The sequence below is a fragment of the Erpetoichthys calabaricus genome, chromosome 2 (assembly GCF_900747795.2).
Source record: "Erpetoichthys calabaricus chromosome 2, fErpCal1.3, whole genome shotgun sequence".
Taxonomy (NCBI): Eukaryota; Metazoa; Chordata; class Cladistia; order Polypteriformes; family Polypteridae; genus Erpetoichthys; species Erpetoichthys calabaricus.
Genome location: NC_041395.2, coordinates 81854678 through 81878111, shown reverse-complemented (window position 1 = coordinate 81878111; position 23434 = coordinate 81854678). Strand labels below are relative to the sequence as shown.

The 23434-nt window shown below is 37.4% G+C and overlaps 1 protein-coding gene across 1 annotated transcript in view; it reads right to left on the bottom strand.

Annotated features, from left to right (window-relative positions):
- Positions 1-22140, bottom strand: part of LOC114646020 (hepatoma-derived growth factor-like) — a 40347-nt gene extending 18207 nt beyond the window's left edge. Inside the window, exons 1-2 of the mRNA XM_028793983.2 lie at positions 21642-22140; positions 4903-4979 (exon numbers count right to left, since the gene is read on the bottom strand). Of these exons, the coding sequence (XP_028649816.2) occupies positions 4903-4979; positions 21642-21728 (164 nt within the window). The 5' untranslated portion in view covers positions 21729-22140. The remainder of the gene's footprint in view (positions 1-4902; positions 4980-21641) is intronic.
- Positions 22141-23434: the final 1294 nt, after the last annotated feature.

Here is a 23434-nt window from a genome sequence, read left to right as displayed (position 1 = left end):
TTACTACAAATAAAATTGTTTCCAAATACTGGGAGCTGAAGTTTATCCCAATAGCACTGGGTAAACAAGGGTAATATAGTAATCAATTCTGAACAGACTGCAAGCCCACTGTATGGCACACTCACCTACACCTACTCCTACAGAGACAGTTTGAACGTTGGGATGGGGAAGAAAATAGATGTACCTAGAGAAAAACTATGTAGACATGGAGAGGGCATGCAAATTCCAAGCAAATCATTGCCTGAGACCCACATACATCATAGGATAAAGAAAGCACTACCAGCAATGAACCTTACAGATCTAAATATAAGAAAATTATTTGCCATTTAGATTTTATACAATTGAACACAAGTTTCAAATAATGGCTTAGCCAGTATATACTGTACGACAGGCCCATCTAAATCACTCATCCCAAACTGAAACTTTACCTCTTACCTTTAAAGTTGACAGATTCAAACTGAAAGCAATGTACAGTAACACAAAAGTTTTCTAACACTTAATAGCAAACAATAAACAATACCCATAAATAATAAAAGGATGAATACATAAAAGAATATAAACAACATTAAACACATACAGTATATGCATTATATATATATACACACACACAATACTGTGCAAACGTCTTAGGCAATTTGGATGGATCACAGAAATATCTGACTTAGACAGTTATGTTGTGTCTTCTGGATTAGTAGGTCAATAGAAAAGTGCTTGTTTCAGAGTTCTAAACTTTTCTTTTACAAGTGAAGCACTACAATGAGATATTTGTCTGTCCATAAAGAAAGAAACTAACATAGTAGTAGACTACTTTCCTGTTAAACAAAGTGAAATCTTTGAAGGTGTATAGCCAAGTGATTGATTAATCAAATATAGCAAACAGGTGTTAATGACCAATAACTATGTGTAGATTGAACTAAAGTGATTAACCAAAACAGAAACAGCTGTGTACAGAAAGAAATCACAGGGCAAGGGACAGCCATACTAAAAAGATGAGGCTGCTGTAGATACAGTATGTGCAAATCTTACACCATGGCAAATGTAAGCATAGTGACAAGATCCTGTATCATCAAGGTTTCTCCTAAGGATAAATTTCACTGCAGACAGATGTTTCCAGATTTGCTGTCCTAGCTTTTCAGCAGAAGCACAAACAAACGGCAAAGACTGCGGAATGGAAATGCAGTGGTCAGCCAAGGAAACGGAGTCAATAGATAATTGGTTAATTAAGTTTTCTTCCTATTCAAATTAGAAGATGTCCAGGATCTCTATCAGCTCAGAACTATCAGAAACCACTTATGGAGTAGTACACCCATCTACAGTCCTGATATGTTTTGTCAGAGGTGGTCCTAATGGAACCAAAAAGTCAGTCCTCCAAGGAGGAAAGGAGGAAATAAAGACAAAAGACTCAAGGACTGGGGTGCGGAAATCTGGTGGTAGGTGCTCTAAACTGAGGGGTCAAAATTTGAAATTTTTGGCGTTAACAGAAGGCAGGCTGTATACCGAACTGCTGGGAAATAAATAGTACAATTATGAATGTTTATAGTCAACAGTGAAGCAAAGTGAAAGCTCCACAAACGGAAAACTGAGACATCTTGCTGCAAAGACGTATAGGCAGATTGTTAGCTATCATGCAGTGCCATCAGGGATGCATCCGATTAGTCCAAACTCTACACAATGACAATGACCTCCCATAACATGTACAAAATCATAAAAAAAAGACAACAAACTGCTATGTGAAAAGAACAACAGGGAATTCTAAAACAAGTGGTATGGCCACCACAGAACCCTGATCTCAACAATCTCATCAATCTGGGATCATTTGCACTCCAAAAGGTGCTGAACAACCGACCACACAAGTACCTTCAGAATCTACATGCAAGTACGTATACCTAAGAAAATTTCTGCTGTTTTTAAGGCAAAGGGTGGTCACATCAAATGTTAATTTAATTTATACTTTTGTGTGTGTGCTGGACTTTCTAGAAGGATGCTAATTTATAAAAACTATTTATGGTATTTTTCAAAGCCTTCCTGCTTTACAGAATTTTTATCTAAGACTTTTGCATAGCACTGTATGTTTGCGTATATATAGTACATGCATACATATACACACAACAGATGTTGTGACATCTTAAAGAATTGTAACTTGTGGTCAACATATGGATTTCCAAGTACATCTGGAGAAAATAAGCTCAACTCCTCAATAATAATGACTGTTAAACCCTTTTTTCCTTTATTAATATTTTTTCTGTAAGAAAGTAGACGCCGAGGCAGAGATAAATTTATGTAAAGAATGACAATGGACAAGCACATTATTAAGTACGTAACTATATAATGTGTAATAGTGCATTTAACTTTATTTATTATTTTTGCCTCCAGAATTGCCCGAATTCTTCACGGCATAATGTCAATAAGGTGCTGAAAACATTCCTCAGAAATTCTGGTCCATACTTACTCAATAACAGGTAGTTGATAAATATCTACCCACACCACATCACATCCCATCCCTAAGTTGCTCAACTGGATTGAGACCAGGAACTGTACAGGCCATTGGAGGAAACTGAAATCAATGTACCATATAAGAAAAAAGATCAAGGCAATGTGCAACTTGAAACCTGATGCAGCCTTCTATTGGAAGTATCTATTTGAGAAAGGGTAGAACATGACCATAAACAGAACCACCTTGCCTGCTTCTCTTTATTTTACCTAATTTCAGTGAAGTGTTTTGTGTGAAGGGAATTAGGGAATTAGATAAGGCCTGAAGAAAAATGTTTATTTAAAAAAAAAAAAAAAAAAAAGGGTGTTCTATTTTCACTTTTTACCCATGTCAATGTCCTCAATACATTTTTAAACCTCCACTCTGAATGGCACAGTGTCTAAATGGCATAATATTGGTTCTATTTTCAATTTTTAATCAAGCTGAAAATGTCCCAGGCTACATTTAAATCAGAAAGATGAACAGCTCAATGGACAGACAGAAATGATACAGCTTCTGCAATTGCAAAAACTGTACAAACTAGTATTTTTGTCTGAATGTATGGGCAGTAATAAATGTAATCTATCCATAGTAAATAAAATTGAGTTGGTGTCGGTTTGTGTGCAAAATATGTACTGCAGGATTGTTTTTACATCATAGAAAAGCAGCCACACGTTTTCATGAAAATTGCAGGATAACTCTAGGATTGTTGAATTTTGAAAATACAGTACGTATCATGTTAATGCTGCCTTGAGAGCAATGTGAGCAACTCAAGAGTTGAATGAGTATCATGAAATACTACAGAGTTATCCATCATTTTATTTTTTTTTTTTATAAGAAGATTAAAAAATATTGAGTCCAAATCACACTTTTACACAATTTAAGTCCTGGACAATTTAGAATTGGGAAGCAATTGGTAGTGAAATTCCTATACCAGAATGTGCCTGAGGCCACAATCTTAACGGGATAAAATAAAGGAGAATTACTCACATACTGTCAAATTGCCCCTTTCATTTCAATAGTACTGTTCTTCAACTTGTTTCTCAAAAAATTGTTTCCGTTTTAGAATATTAGAAATTGTTACATACACATTAGACTTTTCTATGTGCATGTGAAGAAGAGCAGTATTGCAATCAGTAACTGTCACAGTACAACTGTGTTTGTTTGTTTTTTTTTTTTTTCTTCTTTATTTTTTTCTAATAAAAGCCAGGTTCCCTTTCTATGCATAGGCTACATATCCAAAACATATTTAAAATTAGAGAAAATCATTACTGAATTGCAATTTTTCATCCAGGATGAAATAAAGGCATGAAGCAATATTCTGGCATTTTTCATAAATAAAGACAATTCAAGTTTAGCTATGCTTTCTAACCGATAAAAAGAAGTTTTATGAACCACAACTTTGAAAAGAAATATGATTTGAAGTAAAAGAGAAAGGAATCGAACGTTAATTAATAATAATGTATAAGAGCAGAATTTTTTATCTGGCAGAAAGTACACACTACAACAGCTTCCCAATTTAATTACAGATAACTATTAATCATCTAATTCTGGATATTACTCAAACACTGAGATACTCAAGTTAAAGCTACATGGACTTTAGGAGAATTTTTGAGATACGTTTAAGTATTACCATCACAGCAAAGGAAGAGCACATTGTGCCTGCACAGAATTTTACTGAAGGGTAATAAAAGATCAAATAACAGTATTGGGCTACTAATCCATGATGAATTGGGGGAGAACACACAATGAAGGATTTAGATTTACGATTCCCAATTGCAACATATTCTTTTTACCCCAAGTAAGAGCTTAACTACCTCAGTACAGAGCCTTAGACTGTGAAGTCTCATAAGCAGTGCAGTAAAATGCCATGTTCAACAGTATCCAAGGCAACAATCAGATGAAGCAAAACAAGGAGATTTCAGATCCTAAATCTGTTACCATGATAAAATGTTGACATTTCCGATTATGGAACTCTCAGTACTCATTGTAACTAGAAAGCCACACTGAAAAACTTCAAATAAATCTTTACTAGATAATTAAAGGAATACTCCAAGCAAAAAAAATTTTTTTTTTTTTTTAAATGTTGTAGTGATGACCAAGAAAAATAAATCTGCCTTCATTTCAAAAGCTCCATCAAATGTGAACGTATTCCCTGTTTATGCTCTGTGTTGATTTTTCTGCAAGTATTTATTTAACAGTATTTTAGCAAAAATGTATGTGTTTTGCACATTGTAAGCATATGACCGGGTAACTGACATGTGGATTATGCTGCTTTTTTTTTTTTTAATAGTATCGAGCAAACGTAGATTAGAACATGTACTGATTGGATTTAATGCATTTTAATTGTCATTTCATCAAAGTTTCCTGCATACACTGAACCTTATTCACTGAATAAAGCAAAGCTAACTTAAAAGTAGGTGAATACTCACGTCTCATGGGTGCCGAAAAAAAACACCTGGTACTTATTGGAGGAAGACTTAACTGCACCTTCAGGCAGTTCATCAATCTACGGTAAAAAAAAAAAAAAAACATAAGAACAAAAGAACTCCATTTTTATAAGAGAGGTGACTCAGACAATTCTAATTCACAAACTTCTATTCAATAACTCTAAAACAACATAAATTAACCACCTGAAAGTTAGTTGCATGAAAACTATTTACAAAAGACAAAGCAATTTATGGATCTCTTTTTCATTTTAATATTCTATGAATTACTGTAAAACCTGGTAGAAACAAAGTGCAAGAGAAAATATTCTTCACCCATGTAGTATACATTTATATATACACAGATGCACTCAGAAAATATTCCATTTTGGAAATCCTTAAAAACTCTTAACATTGATTGATCACACCCTACAGGCTATGAACATGTTTAATGTTATTTTTGTCAGTTCCTTTCAGGTACAATACACATACAATTACGCTCTTTAGTTAATAAAATATTATTATTCAATAAACCTAAATTTATTTATTTTTTCCCAATTTTTGGCTGGGGCAGAAGACCCTTCATTAATTGGTGACTCGATACACTACTTGAGTAACAGGGATGACTGAAATGGCGGGTAGTTGCACTGTGCCTTCAGGTTTCCATATGAACTTAACAAAAAGATCACTTATTTCTCATCATTTGTTTATGTCTGTTAAGATTTGGACTACCAAGTTTTATAACAATATTCACTGACATGACTTGAGAAGCTTCTTGATGAGTGTTAAGCACTAATTTGATCATCATGTCTAGTTTTGTTACACTAGTTCTTTGTGGGATGTTTAAAAGTGTGCTGTAAATTATGGCTTGAGAACAACACTAACATGAAATTTTGTTTCAAACTACAAAGAAGTGCTAAACAAAACGCACAAAATGTTAAAGTTGGTTTATAGTGATACAGCAGTGAATATGAAGATGGTCTACATGTGGTTCGAGTGACTGTGTAATAGTTGTGAATCAGTTGCAGATGAGGAGAGATCGAGACGTCCTTCAATATCAAAAACCCAAGAGAATGCTGAAAGAGTAAGTAAAATGATTCGAACAATTGACTATTAGGAACATTTCTGAGGGTCTGAACATCTCTTATGGTTTCGTCCAAAACATTTTAACAACGGATATGAACATGAGGCAACGGAGTCTGAAATTTGGTCCATGTGTTTTGACAGATGAGTCAAAACTGTAAGCTGAGTTTGTACCCAGGAACACTACACAGAACTATGAATATTATAAGGGCTTATTAGAGCATTTAAGAAACAATGAGTGTAGAAAATGACCTGATAAATGGGCAAACAGTTTCATCCTCCATTATGACAACACTCCACGTCACACATCGCTTCTGGTACGGCAATTTCTGTCAAATAAAAACATTATGATGTGTCCTCATTTACCTTACAAAGCAGATCTGGCACTATGCGACTTCTAGCTCTTCCCCAAAGTCAAAATGACCATGAAAGGTAAACGTTTTGATTTGATTCAGGACATCAAGGAAGGCACGACACACAACTAAAAACATTCACAAAGGAGGACGTCCAGAGTTGTTTCAGAAAGAGGCAAGAACAATGGGATAAGTGTGTTTGAAGCGAGGGGGAGTATTTTGAGGGGGGTTAATGGCAACGTGCCTTTTACTGTAATAATTTTTTTATTCAAACTTTCACCACATTTTTTGATCACAACTAATATTTATGATGGGTCATCATGAAGTTTAAAGACTGATCTAAACTTTTCTAAAAGTAGAAAAGTAAAACCAAAAAAAGTATTTTTAAATACAGTCACCCTGATATATTTGTTAAAATGTTCACAAATTTACTCACATTAAATGTCTTTTGTATTGCTTCTGTAACTCCTGTTCAGTAAGCCGATTTCACCATTAGCACAGTGTGTCCCAAAGTGCTAGTCCTTCAGGTTGGGGATGATTTTAAAATTACATGGGACCTGCTCTACTGAATAAAAGTGAATGTGCTACCTCTTTGAACCTTCTTTAAATAAGTAACAATAAATACAGTAATCAACCTACAGTGGGTTAACTCTTGATTATGAAATATGAAACATTGCAAACCTACATTAAACAGATTGGTTTTGTTTAAATGCCCTATAAAGATGGCAATGTATCTAATATAATTGACCTTGGCACTAATCATACTTTATACGGTTTAGGAATAATGCATTTTTTTGTGTTGTGATCGTTACTGCAATGTTAGTAGATTATTCCTTTTTTTAACCCTTCATTATTTTGCACATATATACTGTAAGTTTCAGTTTGGTACAAGGATTATGTATAACTGCACATTTGGTAATGTACACACAAGCTGTATAGACAAACTTAGGGGCAAGTGAGATTTAATAAACCGGGGAGCTGTGAAACCAATAGTCTGTTTTAACTTTGTTACACTGGACATACAGTCATATGAAAAAGTTTGTGAACCCCTCTCAGCCTGCATAATAATTTACTCTACTTTCAACAAAAAAGATAACAGTGGTATGTCTTTCATTTCCTAGGAACATCTGAGTACTGGGGTGTTTTCCGAACAAAGTTTTCTAGTGAAGCTGTATTTAGTTGTATAAAATTAAATCAAAATGTGAAAAACCGGATGTACAAAAATTTGGATCCCCTTGTCATTGTGCTGATTTGCATGCATGTAACTGCTCAATACTGATTACTTGAAACACCAAATTGGTTGGATTAGCTCGTTAAGCCTTGAACTTCATAGACAGGCATGTCCAATCATGTGAAAAGGTATTTAAGGTGGTCAATTGCAAGTTGTACTTCCCTTTGACTCTCCTCTGAAGAGTGACAGCATGGGATCCTTAAAGCAACTCTCAAAAGATCTGAAAACAAAGCTTGTTCAGTATCATGGCTTAGGGGAAGGCTACAAAAAGCTATCTCAGAGGTTTAAACTGTCAGTTTCAACTGTAAGGAATGGAATCAGGAAATGGAAGGCCACAGGCACAGTTGCTGTTAAACCCAGGTCTGGCAGGCCAAGAAAAATACAGGAGCGGCACATGCGCAGGATTGTGAGAATGGTTACAGACAATCCACAGATCACCTCCAAAGACCAGCAAGAACATCTTGCTGCAGATGGTGTATCTGTACATCGTTCTACAATTCAGTACAATTTGCACAAAGAACATCTGAATGGCAGGGTGATGAGAAAGAAGCCCTTTCTGCACTCACGCCACAAACAGAGTCGCTTGTTGTACGCAAATGCTCATTTATACAAGCCAGATTCATTTTGGAGCAAAGTGCTTTGGACTGATGAGACAAAAATTGAGTTATTTGGTCATAACAAAAAGCGCTTTGCAAGGCAGAAGAAGAACACCTCATTTCAAGAAAAACACCTGCTACCTACTGTCAAATTTGGCGGAGATTCCATCATGCTGTGGGACTGTGTGGCTAGTTCAGGGACTGGGGCCCTTGTTAAAGACGAGGGTCGAATGAATTCAACCCAATACTGTATCAACAAATTCTTCAGGATAATGTTCAAGCATCAGTAACAAAGTTGAAGTTACGCAGGGGTTGGATAATCCAACAAGACAATGACCCAAAACACAGTTCAAAATCTACAAAGGCATTCATGCATAGGGAGAAGGGCAATGTTCTGAAATGACCGTCACAGTCCCCTGACTTGAATATCATCGAAAATCTATGGGATGATTTGAAGCAGGCTGTCCATGCTCGACAGCCATCAAATTTAACTGAACTGGAGAGATTTTGATGGAAGAATGGTCAAAAATACCTCCATCTAGAATCCAGACACTCATCAAAGGCTATAGGTGGCGTCTAGAGGCTGTTATATTTGCAAAAGGAGGATCAATTAAGTATTGATGTAATATCTCTTTTGGGGTGCCCAAATGTATGCACCTATCTAATTTTGTTATGATGCATATTGCATATTTTCTGTTAATCCAATAAACTTAATGTCATGGCTGAAATACTACTGTTTGCATAAGGCATGTCATATACAGTATTAAAAGGAAGTTGCTACTTTGAAAGCTCAGCCAATGATAAACAAAAATCCAAAGAATTAAGAAGGGTTCCCAAACTTTTTCATATGACTGTACATATGAACCAATTTGTGCCGTGCATATGAACTAACATGGGAAAAATGCAGCTCAACACTTTTTCACATTTTTTATCCTCATTCAGTACATAGAAAAATATAATTTGTAAGAAATCTTATTAGAAACTTGTTTTCACTATAATGTCCAACAATAATGCCAACATGTGTAAAATATTAAAAATGTTTAAATATTCTTGCCTAGCTAAATTTGGCATCCTAGTTATTCAAAATTCTTTTTAGGATATTTTGTCTAGAAACAAATATGGCAACATGGCCCGAGGCTTTACTGTTTTTAAAATAATATGAAAATAAAATACCCACAGACCATCAGGGAAAATGACCGTTCCAGTGCATATACTCTTCTAATGTAAGATTTGGTCTCTACAGTGGAAATATCAATAAAATATAATTAATGAAGCATTACACATAATTGGTTAGACTCTTTAATTTCTCAATACTGTACATTTAAATTAGCTCAGGGGCTTTATAACCAAGGCACTGATTGATAAAGCAAATATTTAATATTGCCAAAAGCAAAAGATTATGTGAACTTTAATATCTATACAGCATGCTCTTATTGTTGTAATGGAGATCAAACTGCTTTCATGAAATAAAGCAAAAATACTACTAAAAATCTAATAAGCACAAGGAAAGAGAAGCTGTATCACAGGAATGTACTATGCCACTGGAATCCCAGAGACACAGCAACAGGATTGACAACAGGATTAATAAAAACCCTGTCTTCAAAACCTTAAAAGAGTTTAGATGCGAACTGTGAACCTTAGTAAACAAGTGTTTGGATATTGAAAATACCAAACTACGGTTTAACAAACCTTACTTTACAACAGAGATGAACTTTATAGAATTTCTGAGGATAAATTGGAGGAAGTCAAAGAAGACATTAAGAACATGCTAGCTTTGAATGTCATCAAGGAAAGTAAGTCTCAGTTGTCATTCAGTTCATACTGAAAACTGACTAACTAAACCAAACCTTTCAAAAGTAACAACCAAAGCTAAAAGCAAAGAACTGGATAAATGTGTGAATTCTATTTGCAAGGATATACAGCCTTACAACACAGTGTCTGGCGAGCACCATGTTCAACTTGCACAGTACCTGGTTGACACAGCAGACAAAATTGAAGTTTCAAGTGAAAGGGATACTCCCACATCCAACAACTGTATTGCGGCATGTGGTAGAAAAAGCCCAAAAACATGACATGCTAGAGACCGTCAATAATTATGGGTTCTGTCACAACTGATATTTTATATCTCCTGCCATCCATTACATTAATGAGGACTACAGTCTTGTCTCAAAAGGTGCTTTTTGCAGCCCCATTCGAAGCAAGCACAATTAAAACAGGTGAAAACATTTGTGCTTTACGGTTTCAAAAACTATGAAAAAAAGTTTTTGAAACTGACTGTTCACTCATGGCAAATTAGATTGTCTTTGTTAATGACCAAGAAGAAAATATGATCATTACCTTGGGTGGCTACATCAGATTAAATTGTAGTGCCCACATTATTAACACAATTCTCTCAAGTGCTTTTACACCAGCAGTGTTGGAGAAAGCACCAAAAGTTGCACAGCTCAGTCACAAAAAAAAAAGTGGACTTGGTCAAAAAGGGGAAAGGTTCATATTAAACAGGCTTATCAACCATACATTACTTTTTTTTTTTCTTCAATAGAAATGATGTGTTTCTATGGATGCGAGTAGGACAAAACCCTTAGGGTGCGGGAAGGAGCACTACAAATGAGGCCAAATATATGCAGAAGCGGGCTGGTGTGGGATGGAGTGTTGCAGAGCAGGTTAAAAAAAAAAAAATCAGTCCTGCACAAACTTCTACCTAGGAAGATTCAACAAGGCATGTCGGGACTTCTGGGACATTGGATAAAGTGTCCTAGAGAACACAAGTGGAGAATCACCGAGAGGCAATCTGAAAGATGACTGGAAACATGCAAAAGAGGTGATTTCACAAACTGAGCAGAAATAGCCATGACCAGTTTCATTAACTGTTGTTTTTCATGGCTATTCACGTGTCCATTGGAGAGGGGAAGGTGATTGTTCTTCAAGTATGGCTGTAGATCACTAAGTGCTAAATAAATGTACCTATTATGGAGCTTAACCCTTTTTACGGTTTTGTGTGTGTATCTCTATCTTTCCTTCTCAGTGCTCATTACTGTATCAATGTTAAAGTTTTTAAGAAGTGGCAACAATTCACAAAACTTAGTGCAGCGTTTCTCAACCTTTATGACCCGAGTTTTCAGAACAGTTTTAATCACGCCCCCCCTAACGTTTTTTTGAAAGGAGCCCACTAATACCAATTTGTTCTTTAATTAATGATACATCATAGATGCATATTTTACTATACCTACTTAACTTTTATTGACATTTATCTATCTCTGTATTTATTTTTCTAGTATCAGAATGTAGTTTAAGTTAATTTGTTTTGGTTTCAATAGATGTATTTTTCATATTTTTGGTTCTTGTTTTCTTTTTTCACATCTTTGCACCCCCCTAGGGAGGCCCGCCCCACAGATTGAGAACCACTGGCTTAGTGCAACATTTTACCTTATGTTTTTCTTCTCCTGTTACTTGGATTATTACTACAGTAATCCCTCACTTATCGCGGGAGATAGGTTCCAAGGCCGACCGCGATAACTGAATTTCCGCGAAGTAGGGACACCATATTTATTTAATTATTTAACGTGTATTTGGACGTTTTTAAACCCTCCCTGTATTGTTTACAACCCACCCTTTACTCTATTAATAACAGGAACAACTGCTAAGCAATATGAAATCGGTAGATAAGTTTACACTTACTGTATAGCGAAGTACACGTAGCTATATATGACGTGATGATGGTGATGAATATGCTGCGCAGTAAAAATGATGACGATTGAAGGTGATAATCCCCTGAATGCAGTAGCAAGAGCATGTTAATGTTGAATGAGTGAGATGAGACTTCCTGGTTAATGCAGCACTCCATCACTGAGCCAATCAGCAGCACACAGGAACTTAACTGCATGCTCTGATTAGGTAGCTTCTCAGCCATCCGCCAATAGCATCTCTTGTATGAAATCAACTGGGCAAACCAACTGAGGAAGCAAATACCAGAAGTAAAAAGACGCATTGTCTGCAGAAACCCGGGAAGCAGTGAAAAATCCACGTTATATATTTAGATATGCTTACATATAAAATCCACGAAGTCGTGAATCCGCGAAAAGTGAACCGCGAAGTAGCGAGGGATTACTGTATATCTTTGTGGTGAAGCCTTAGTCAGTATGAGAAAACCACAAAACATCATCATGAGTGCCATTTAACTTGCATTGTTACACATTTGTAAGAGGAGATGAAAAAAATAAGATTAATTGGTTTTAAATAATGTCCTAAACAGCTGTGATAAACAAACCAAAGCTTCGCATTCATTCTCTGATTGTAATGAGAAGTTCAACAGATGTCAATCAGTCCAAGTATCTGTCCATTTTCCTAGCCAGTGTATTCAGTTCAGCGCCTCGCTGGTGTGCAACTCGCAGACATTTCAGTGCCAATTTCAGTAAAACTATTTGAAGGGTGTCTACATAATGACTTCACAACATATGCATAAGTATGGAATGACATTGAAAAAGCAATACTTAATTAGTGATGAACAGTTAACATCAGTATTTGCAAGATGTGAAACAAAATATTGCTCTTTCAAAAAAAAAAAAAAAAGCACAGCACCGCATTCATTCAAAATTCAACATAATTTGACATGTATCACCACAGCAGAGTCCATACACATTATGGGAGGGCTCCTTGTTTTAATACAATGCAATGACATCTACTTTATAAAACATCTATATCATCTTGTGAATAATATTACAAAATAATTCAATATTGCTTCTTAAATAATGTTATTCAGTAACCTATTTGTGCCTTATGAATCTTCATGTAGACACCCATCAACTAAGCTGTTAGCCAAATTTATTCCCTTAATGGACATTAAATAATAATGCTGAATTAGTCGAAATTAAACATACATACAAGTGGGAGGACTCGAGTCTTTCTATAAATTCTACAAGTTACAAATATCTTTAGTTGCTATTGTGTAGCTGTCGCATTAATTGGTCTCAAAAAACACAGTTCCTCAGACAAAAAGTAAGCATTTTAAAATGAGGCTCTATATCTGATGCTTGTTAATAGCGGTGTTGGATGAATGGAGGATAAAAGACAAAAAAACAGCCATCATGACTGACAATGAAACTAATATGATCTGGGCGGCACAGCTCATGGAGCGACTTCATGTTGGCTGCTTTGCGCAAATGTTCACTTTTGTATCGCAGGCTGCTCTGAAAATTCAAACAATTGCCCGCTTCCTTGGCCAGGTGAGGAGCGTTGCAAACATTTTCCATCATAGCAGTACAGCTAGCCACATGCTTAAAGAAAAGCAACATTTATTGGACTTGCCAACACACAAACTTGAGATTGATGCGGTCATGCAATGGAACAGTAGGGCTACAATGATAGTCGGCGTAATTGATGATGTCGACTACAAAAAATCGTCGACGCGGATTTTTTTTTATTGTCGACGCGTCATAAGCAGAACCTTCAATAGAGGCTCCAGTCACAAAGAACCACATTGGTTTTTGTAACTGAAATGCACTACATGAACGAATGGGGACAGTACCATTTGTAATTGTTTGTCAAGACCGCACACAGTCCTATCAATGAAGAAAGAACGTCTGAGGAAAAGAAGAATGTAGAGGAAAATAAACGTGGTTGCAATGGCGAGTCGGATAGAGGAGGGGGAAGGAGATGGAAAAAAATTGAGACAGAAACTTTCTAAAGTGTGGGAGCACTTCACCGAAAAAGAAAAAAAAGTTGAATGCAGATTATGTAAAGCAGAGCTTTCTTTTCAAAGCAGCACCACCGCAATGCATGAGCATCTGAAACGCAAGCATCCTGGAGCTGCGATGCTGCCGTCTCTTGAGAATTAATGCTGGCGCTGTTAGCTAGTTAGGGTCTGATCAGGAGGGAAGGGAGGGCGTGAACAAGACTGAGAAAATAAAAGTGAAAAAAGCTAACTTTTACAAGTAACAAAATTACACCCGATCTGTTTGTTTTCAAATAATATTGCATTAGTGTGATGATGTTTTCTGATTGGTACTATTCAGGTCATACAATGATTTCATCAAAATGTCATATATTTGTCTCTCTTTTTTTTTCTCCCGGTGCTGCGCGCTGACACCAGAAGGCGTGAGCTTATTCAGTGCTAGCAGGTGGATGCAGGTGGCCGGTTGCTTGTGCTATAACAAGCTTGACCTGGGAGTGATCAAAGGACATGTACTGTGCAAGGCATGTACAGGGTCCACTGAGAAAAGAAGAGCATTCATGGCTCACCTTGCAGAGGGGAGTCCTGTGCAGACTGGGCAAGGTCGGGGGGGGGGGGGGGGGGGGGGGGGGGGGGGGAACGCGGTCACTGATTACAACCGCAAGAAGGTATGCGAATGAATCTGAATAATATGAATAATGTTGCATCCGTGCCACAATATTTTCAAAAATGTACTATAAGGTCATAAAAGGTATATATGATATTTGGAATTATTCATATGTCTCTGTTTTTATGTCAGTGTGGCTTTGACATCACGGGCCATAAGGTGCATACTAGTTCAGCGTAAGCAGGAACACTCAATAAAATTGAATAAAAAATAATCAAGTGACAATGAGATATGAATAAGCCAGCGTTTGTGTGTCAGCTTTTATCCATCCAGATCAGAGAATTTCCAGTTCGATTATCTCAAAACACCACTCACATCTATAGGTATTCCCAGTTTCAGATAAAAAGCAACAGTGTCAGATCCCTGGGGGGGCAGTAGTATGTATCGTGACCGAAAGAATAAAAGTGAAGGAAAAAAAAAAAGGTAACTTTTACAAGTACTATACATTTATAGTGGCTGTTACAGATGCAAATCAAATGCATTTGTTTATTGTATAATATTAACAATAAGAGCAACTCAAAATGGTAAATTTATGAGGCAGTCAGGATCGAACTGGGGACTCTTGATTATAAGTCAGCAATTCCTACCACTACGCCACGGAAGCTATTGTACCATCCTTGAACCTTTTGTGAAAGTGTTTATTTGATCTTTGCACTTCAGGCTTTACACATTATATAGTTTTGTCTACATTTTGTCATTTATTACTAAAATATGAAAAACGTTTCTATTTTAAACGATGTGTTTAAGTTAAATGCACTTTTTTTGTTTAAAGACTACGTGTACTTTAGTTTGTATTGTTTAATGTATTTCTTTTTTATTGTGATGGTCACACTAATATAAAAACATCTGATTATTTCCAAATTCATATGTTTCACTGGTTGTTGTTTTAATTTGATTATTATTAATTTTAATTGTGCTAATGCAGAAACATCAGGGTGACATTCAAAGGTGGACAGACGTGAGCAGATGAGGTAAGACATGCACTGGAGCCCAGAACAGGATGTGTAACCACAGGTCACAGGCTTCAAAATAGTCAGGCATGAAATAATTGTGACTAATCGAAAAAAAAAAAAAAGAACGATTAGTCGACTACCAAAATAATCATTAGATGCAGCTCTATGAAACAGCACATTAAAAATGCTTGAAAGGTTTTTGGAACAACAGCCAGCCTCTTAACAGCTCTGTATATACAAGTAGGCAATGAGGTTACTCCTGATGTGACTGGCAATTCAGTGCTTCTGTCTGCAACACATCCACCACAAGTGCCCTTTAATGGAGTGACATGCGATTGTCACATAGGAATCTGCTGCCCTATATGTACAGCTGTCACAAGTTAGGGCTACTCTTTCCGCTGACCTGAAAGACATGGCAGTGCTTTGATTAAGATCTTCATAAAGCCTAGGTTCAATAACTTCACTCATTTGCATTCAGATTGGTATACCACAGTTCCAAAACCAGTATCATCTGTCAAAAGCACTTGTTATCAAGAATGGTATTGGGTCTCATAACGTTACAGATAAAAACTGCTATAGATTCTGTTATTTTTGGGCGCATGGTGAATTAAATGGAAGCTTGGACCTGAATGTCATCTCTAGGTAAGAATTCTTTGCCTCTACTTGTTTGTCTGCCAACCGAGATTACGTTTATGGGCGACATCAGGATGGATAATTTCTCATATTTGTTGTATTACAACAATGGTTAACCTCTTAGCTGCACACATCATGGCTGCCACGCATTCCCAGTGCTCATTTGATGCGTCCTCTGAGAATGTACTCGGACAATAACAAGACAAATGCGTGAGTGGCAGTACTGGCAAAAAATTGGGGGAGTGCAGTATGTTCAAATTGGAAAGTGACGTCAGAGTCTCTGTTTATTATCAACATGTGACAGCAAGATGCTGATCAATGTGCGTGCTTCGATGTTTAATGAATGGTTCGATATGATAAAGCAAAATGCAGACAAACAAATGTATTTGTGGTGCTTTTCTTTACAGGCGTTGCATATTTCCCATCGTAATGACGCAATACATTTTAAAGGTCTCACATACGATCTTCTGTGAGGTCTTTTTTTTTTGTCACAACAGCATCAGAATGTATGGCATGTATGACAGCGTATTTGAGCCACACAGAAAAAATAAATCAGGGACACACTAAGAAGGTCTATTTTGTGATTAAAGTGGAAATTTTGGCTTTACTCTCGAAATTTTGTCATTAAAGTAGGCCATCGTAAACGTCATCTTAAAGCTGATCCAGTTGTTAATCGCTATGTGTTTCCTCTTAATTGACAGCAACTGCAAGCAGCAATTGCTACACAGAACACATTAAAATTATGACATTCCAGCTCTCTGCACATTTAGAATCCTTAGATTTATACTTGATATCACTTATATGATAAAATGCATTAAAGTATGTATATTACATTTTACAGATAAATCATTAACTTCATTTAAATAATGAATACTGCTAATAATTACACATGAGGGAGATACATACATGTCTTGTTCCTGGTGTTCCCTGCCTGGAGTTTGCATGTTTTCCTGGTGGGTTTCCACAGTGTACTCCAGCTTCCTTCCAAGAACATGCAGGTTTGGGGATTTGGCGATGCTAAAATGATGCCAGTGTATGTGTGTGCTTGTATTCACCTTGCGATGAGCTGATGTCTCAAGCACAATGCATGCAGGAATGGGCACATCCCTGGATTGATGGATGTAATCATTGAACATCCATCCTTTTCAGAGATATTGTGGCAAGGAGTCCTCAGAACTTAATGGATGTTTCAAGCAATTCACAACACAGCAAAGCCAAACGTTTTCTCACCATGATGATATCTAGCACTGCTACCTGGTGGAATCTTCCAGATTTACGTAAAGTACGTGTGCAAGTATAAGCAGTACACCGCTTGCATAGCAGAAGCGTCCATAGGAGCACGCGTCATGTCGCATGAATCGTACACTCAGCCTATCTTAAACCCTTTTTCTCTACAAGCGGCTTGCGTGCACACCTTCCCCGGAGGTTTGACTAACTTATAATGGGGTTCGGAACAGCTGTCTGATGAGTAAAAAAGAAACTACAATAATCCTTCGCTATATCGCGCTTCGACTTTCGCGGCTTCACTCTATCGCGGATTTTATATGTAAGCATATCTAAATATATAACACAGATTTTTCGCTGCTTCGCGGGTTTCTGCAAACAATGGGCCTTTTTACTTCTGGTACATGCTTCCTCTGTTGGTTTGCCCAGTTGATTTCATACAAGGGATGCTATTGGCGGATGGCCCAGAAGCTACCCAATCAGAGCACGCAGTTAAGTTCCTATGTTCTGATTGGCTCAGCGACGGAGCACCGAATTCGATTCCGCTGCGTTAACCAGGAAGTCTCATCTCGCTCATTCAACATCAACGTGCTACTGCTTCAGGGGCCGTGCCCAAGCGCCAACAGAAGATGCTAACGATTGCTGAAAAGGTAAACGTTTTGGATATGTTGTGTAGCTGTTCCCTTCCTTCCACAGCAGGACGCCATTACGGCATTATGGAGTCCATGATTCATTTTATTTAAAAAGGAGGAAAAGAATATAAGATCTACGGCCGCAGTGTCCTTTAACCAGGGCGCAAAACGAGTTGTAAGTGGATGTAATAATGCGGTAGTCCGGATGGAATCTGCTTTAGGGATTTGGATTGAAGACTGCTGAAAGAAGAACAATGGCGGTGCTACACAATCGCCTGAAGAGGCTTCTTTAGAAGTGCTGTAACGCTCTCCTTTGTTGTGCAGTAAAATTAAACTCACCGTTATCGGACAAGTCGTCGCGTCATTGTTGGCGAGTAACCATAATTAATTTTCTACATACAGTACTCATTGCATGTACATAGTTTAGTATCACTGTACACACATTTTACTGTACCCAATTTTTCTTGCATTGTACGTATTTATTGCTGGTGGCCTGTCTGTCATAATGGCTGTAACATATGTGATATCGGAGATGCTCGATATCTTTAAAATAATATTTAGATTTTACTGTATATAAACTGTTTACATACATAATTTCAACGAATCTTACCTAATATCTAAGAGAATACAAAGGGTTTATACTGTATAATTGTGCGGGAAATGTTTATAATAGTGTGGGAGAGTTTATAAGGGCTTAAAATATATAGAAACTAGTCATTTAGCCCGTTACAATAACGGGCGCTAGAACAGTAGTGCATAAACATTAGTAGGAACAGTCTATATTAAATGGCAAGGGACTTTGACTGGTCATATTTTTCTTTCTTTCAGCCTTTCTTTTGTTGATGTTTACTTGCTGAGCTGACCATTCTTCGTGGGCTGCCGCCGTGTATTGTGTGTCTTTAATTTTCTGTGACAGTAATACTGTCTTGTACGGCTCTATTTAATAAGGGTGTGCATAAAAAAGCGAGCTTCAAAAGGTCGACCTCAATTGAGCGTGGTGAATAAAGTAGTTCGTAGATAATTTAGTTCAAATGGCTCTGGAATATGTGAAGAGCAACAAAGGTGCAGATCTTTATTTACGCGCGTCTTTATTCGCTGCGCCCAATTGAGGTCGCCCTTTTGAGGCTCGCCTTTTTGTGCGCGCCCTTATTGAAGGATACTGTCTTATACGTCCGCTGGCTTGTACGTCTGTAATATACCTTTAATTTTCCCTGGCGGTAATACAGGCGTGTGCGTCGGTAATATGCCTTTAATCTCCTCTGACAGTAATACTGGCTTGTATGTGGCTGTAATATGCGTCACTGTATTGTGTACCTTTAATTTCCTCTCACAGTAATACTGGTTTGTATTTCCGTAAAACGCCTCTAACTTTCTCTGACAGTAATATCGTGCATCGCACCGTGCCCTGCGCATGCGCACTTCACCAGAAAACACCCACACACGGACACCTGGATGCACATAGGGATTTTATATATATAGATAACCATATGAACATATGGTTTTTACTTCGTGGATTTTCACCTTTAGCGGGGGGTTCTGGAACGCAACCCCCGCGATCGAGGAGGGATTACTGTATACAAAATATACAAGTTGACTCTCAAAGTAAAATTAAAACAGCAAACTAATTCATACATGACAGGCAGAATGTATGTCTGTTTTAAGATAGAGGAGTTTGCAGTTTCACCAATGTTTTTCAATGAGATATTAAAAAATTTTAAAACTTTATACAATCTGCTTAAGATATCTCAACAAAACTGAACTCTCTCAACCGTGTTCAGGACAAAGCAGACTTAGAAAATTAACAGATGGATAGATGAATAACTTAAATTTCATCAAAACTCGTGCACCGAGAGCCAAGTTGTTAAATGCAAACCAATCAGACATGGCCATCACAATAGGAGCTTCTCACATTACATGCAAACACACCTAAGAAAAAAAAAAAAAAAAAAAATATATATATATATATATTTAGTACAAATATTAAGTATTATACTGAATTGTACCTCAATTATACTGCTCAATTAATTTTGTTCTTAAAAGGTAAATATACTAGCCCAGCCCACTAAACATATTGCAAAATATGGCATTCTAAACTTACATGCCAGAAAAACAATCCTGAAAAACAAAAACACTCGTAATATTTGCAAAGATCCAAATATCCATGTATTTTCTTCATCTTTGTTGTCCAATTCAGCATCAAGTGGGTCAAAGCTTATACTGGCAGCATCAAGTTGGTTCCTGTCTTGCTAATGTTAGACAGGATGTTTGGCGGTCACAAAGCACGTTGCCAGACATCCACAATCATTCATACAGGGCCTGATATTCTAATATAATATACCAGCAGAGATAACACAGCGTATGGTATCCCGTTGCAATAGTTGAGAATCTACGTATGCAAAACTTAGTGGTAAGAAGTTAAAACCGGACCAATACATTCAGGTTTATATACTGTAAATGAAAGAAACGTGTTCCTTTTTTCTACAAAACAATATTTACTCCACCACTCATTTGATATAAAAACAATACACATTACAAGACACGCTACAGTGAAATAAAGAATATTATAGTGTACCACATTGGAACTGAACCTTTCAGTTGTGCGCATCTTCAGAAGATAATTACTGTATAACGCACTATTCAGAATTTTGGGAACGAAAAAGGCATACAAAAATGTAATGACAAGGGTGATAAAAACTACACAAACGGATACTCGTCTTTCATTGCTTAACTACACGAAAAGCTTTTTCTGAACATTTTTCTCATTGTTCTTACGTTCACTAATCAAAGTCGAGTACAAATTAATTTCCGAACCGATCTAGGAAACGCGCCAATTACTTTATATGGGTTTTTATAATCAGGGCTGTGTATTTTGGAAGATTTAAAAAAAAATGCACTCTTTATCATGTATATTAACACATTTTACATATTTCACCATGCTACTATACCTCTTAAAAGGTTGCAGACTAAATAATCCTTATGCTGTTATTGTAACGCATAAACAATCACTTCGCTAGGATTTCAAAACAGAAAGTAAACTTTATACAGCGAATTTCACATCGAGTTAAAAAGGAGGTGGGCGTTGCAACGTTACGTGACGGGGATAATATTCAAAACGAGGATTTGCGCCTCTTCAGTGGATTAACACTCGTACATCACATAAGCTCCGCCCATCATTATTCGTTGAAATAAGCATGCGATTTTTCCCGGTTTGCGGTTAACAAATTAAACTGCTCTCCTCCAGTCTTTTATTCAAGCGTTTGCACATAAAGAACAAGCCAGCACACCGCCCCAACCTACACCGTTGCCCGTCGATTAAGTCAAGGGCCCACCTGCCCCCTAATTCGACCGCCTAGGGCTGTGCAGCACTTGGCCCTGTGTTTACATAGCTTGCGCGGGCTTTACGAGTGGCCGGATGACAAGTAGGCCTTAGGGGCTGGAAAGGTGGAGTTGACTGTAATAAAATAAATCTCGGGCATGCATCCTCAAACCGACGGGTACTTAATTATACACACGCTATTCTTTCTAAGACATAACTGGTTACAACCCTCCGGTTCTATCCCCACTGGCGTCTATTAAAGTTTAATACGAGACTGGCAATGCGTAGGCCTCATGCATTCTATGGAGAGATTACGAGGCAATCCACAACCGTTAAACAATGATGACGAAAAAACTCATACAATATTTGAACTGTGTGTGATTGCTTACCCTCGCTGGCCAATGTGGATAGCCTTTCATTTTTGCAAACACCAGGTCACCGGGCTTGTATTCCCTCTGTCTGTTCGACCTGGGCATTTTCTTTTGGCGCGGTTTACTTAAAAAAGTATCAACGATAATTTAACAAAAGTTAAAATTGATTTCCGGTATAAAGCAAAATGAACATCCAATGCAGCAAGCACAAAACGTGTCCACAGGATTGATTAAAAAGTCCAGTTTCCACGATCCGTTCAGCAAAGTTTGCGTGCTCTGGCGCTTGTTTGCAAAGTTCGATAGGTGCACTTTACGTCTGTGTGCTCGGAGTCTTCTTTCTGGCGCTTTTTTGGTTTGTATATATTTCCTTTTTGGTTTAATAGCTGGTTATGGAGGATAGTCTCCCTCCCTCAATCTATCTCCAGTTGTTTTTGTTTGAAATTGGAACTGCTTCCCTCCTCCAGACTCAAGCACCCCCTCCTAAGGAGTTGAATTACATCTAACATCAGCTATTCCTTCCTGGCCCGTCTGTGTAGTAATAGCGTAACAGTGGGGTGTAAGACAGGTTGAGCTTATTATCGAGCAGTCGATCAAGAAACTAATAAGCCTCTTTAGGTAACTGCCAACTTTATCGCATTGTTCTCATATTCTAATTGCGGACGAACTCCTGGTAATCTACAAAGGAAAAGCGCTGCCCTGTAAGGCTTTATATAGTGAAGTGAAGATACAACACTTAAAATTTTGAGAAAGTATGCACGTTTTCCAATCCAGTACCACATTCAAAGTATTCGTTAAACTAAGGGGCCACTCCAATTTACTGTACTTTTGTGTCCAATTTAAGGAATTTATGTGAAAAACGTGCTCCAAATACTGCCTGGTATTGAACTGTATTACCAAAAACAGTTACTCCATTGTTTTATTCTTTTCCCTTTTTTCATTGACAGGACACATGATAGAGAGACCCTAAAGAAATCCAGTTCTTAAGTGCATGAATACATTCAATGATGCACAAACTCGGACACATCATCAGTGACGTTACCTTGAGTCACCAGGTGTTTTAGGTCTTTCGCACATCATACACTCCCTTCCAGTTGACCCAACCAAGGCTGATCAACCCTTGGCCTGTGTCCAAGTGGTAAACCGCTTTCTCCTTTTCTCCCCTTTTCAGCCAGAATCACCTCATAGCTCTTCTTGCTGCCTCTGTATTGAACCTGATGGCTCTGTCCCTGCTTAACCTCAAAATGACCAAGGCTTATTGATCAATCAGTAATCAAGGCACCTTGCATAAAAGCTGTGCGGCAAAGCCTCTGCATCCTCCTTCAATAAGCATGCACCTTGACATGCAACCCTGTCTTCGGCAAACAACCACCAGCTTTGCATACTCCATAATCCATTTTGATGTTTCTGAAATCAGGATGATATCGGGATGGGAATTCCATGGTCTGAATGATATGGGATGCAATATCATGCTGCCTTCCCATATCAACTGACATCACCCAGTCCCTTGCTGATGATAAAAGGCCTGCTTGGCAATGCCTGTTCTTTTATTTTGGCTGCTCTCTCTCTTTAACAAAGGCTTTCTACATTGATGATGTCAGAATTTTTCTGCTGTCTTTGAATCTCTTGCAGATAGATTCAACAATGGATTTGAGGATTTGTTTATGCCGCCAATGATAATGTCCTTCCCCCAATGCTTTAAGGCAACTGCTTATTATGTGTTCCAAAGTCCTAGTTTTTGAACACTGGGGGCATGCAGGTATTTCAGCTAAGACCCATATGAACAAATTGTTTGGATTTGGGAGGACATCATA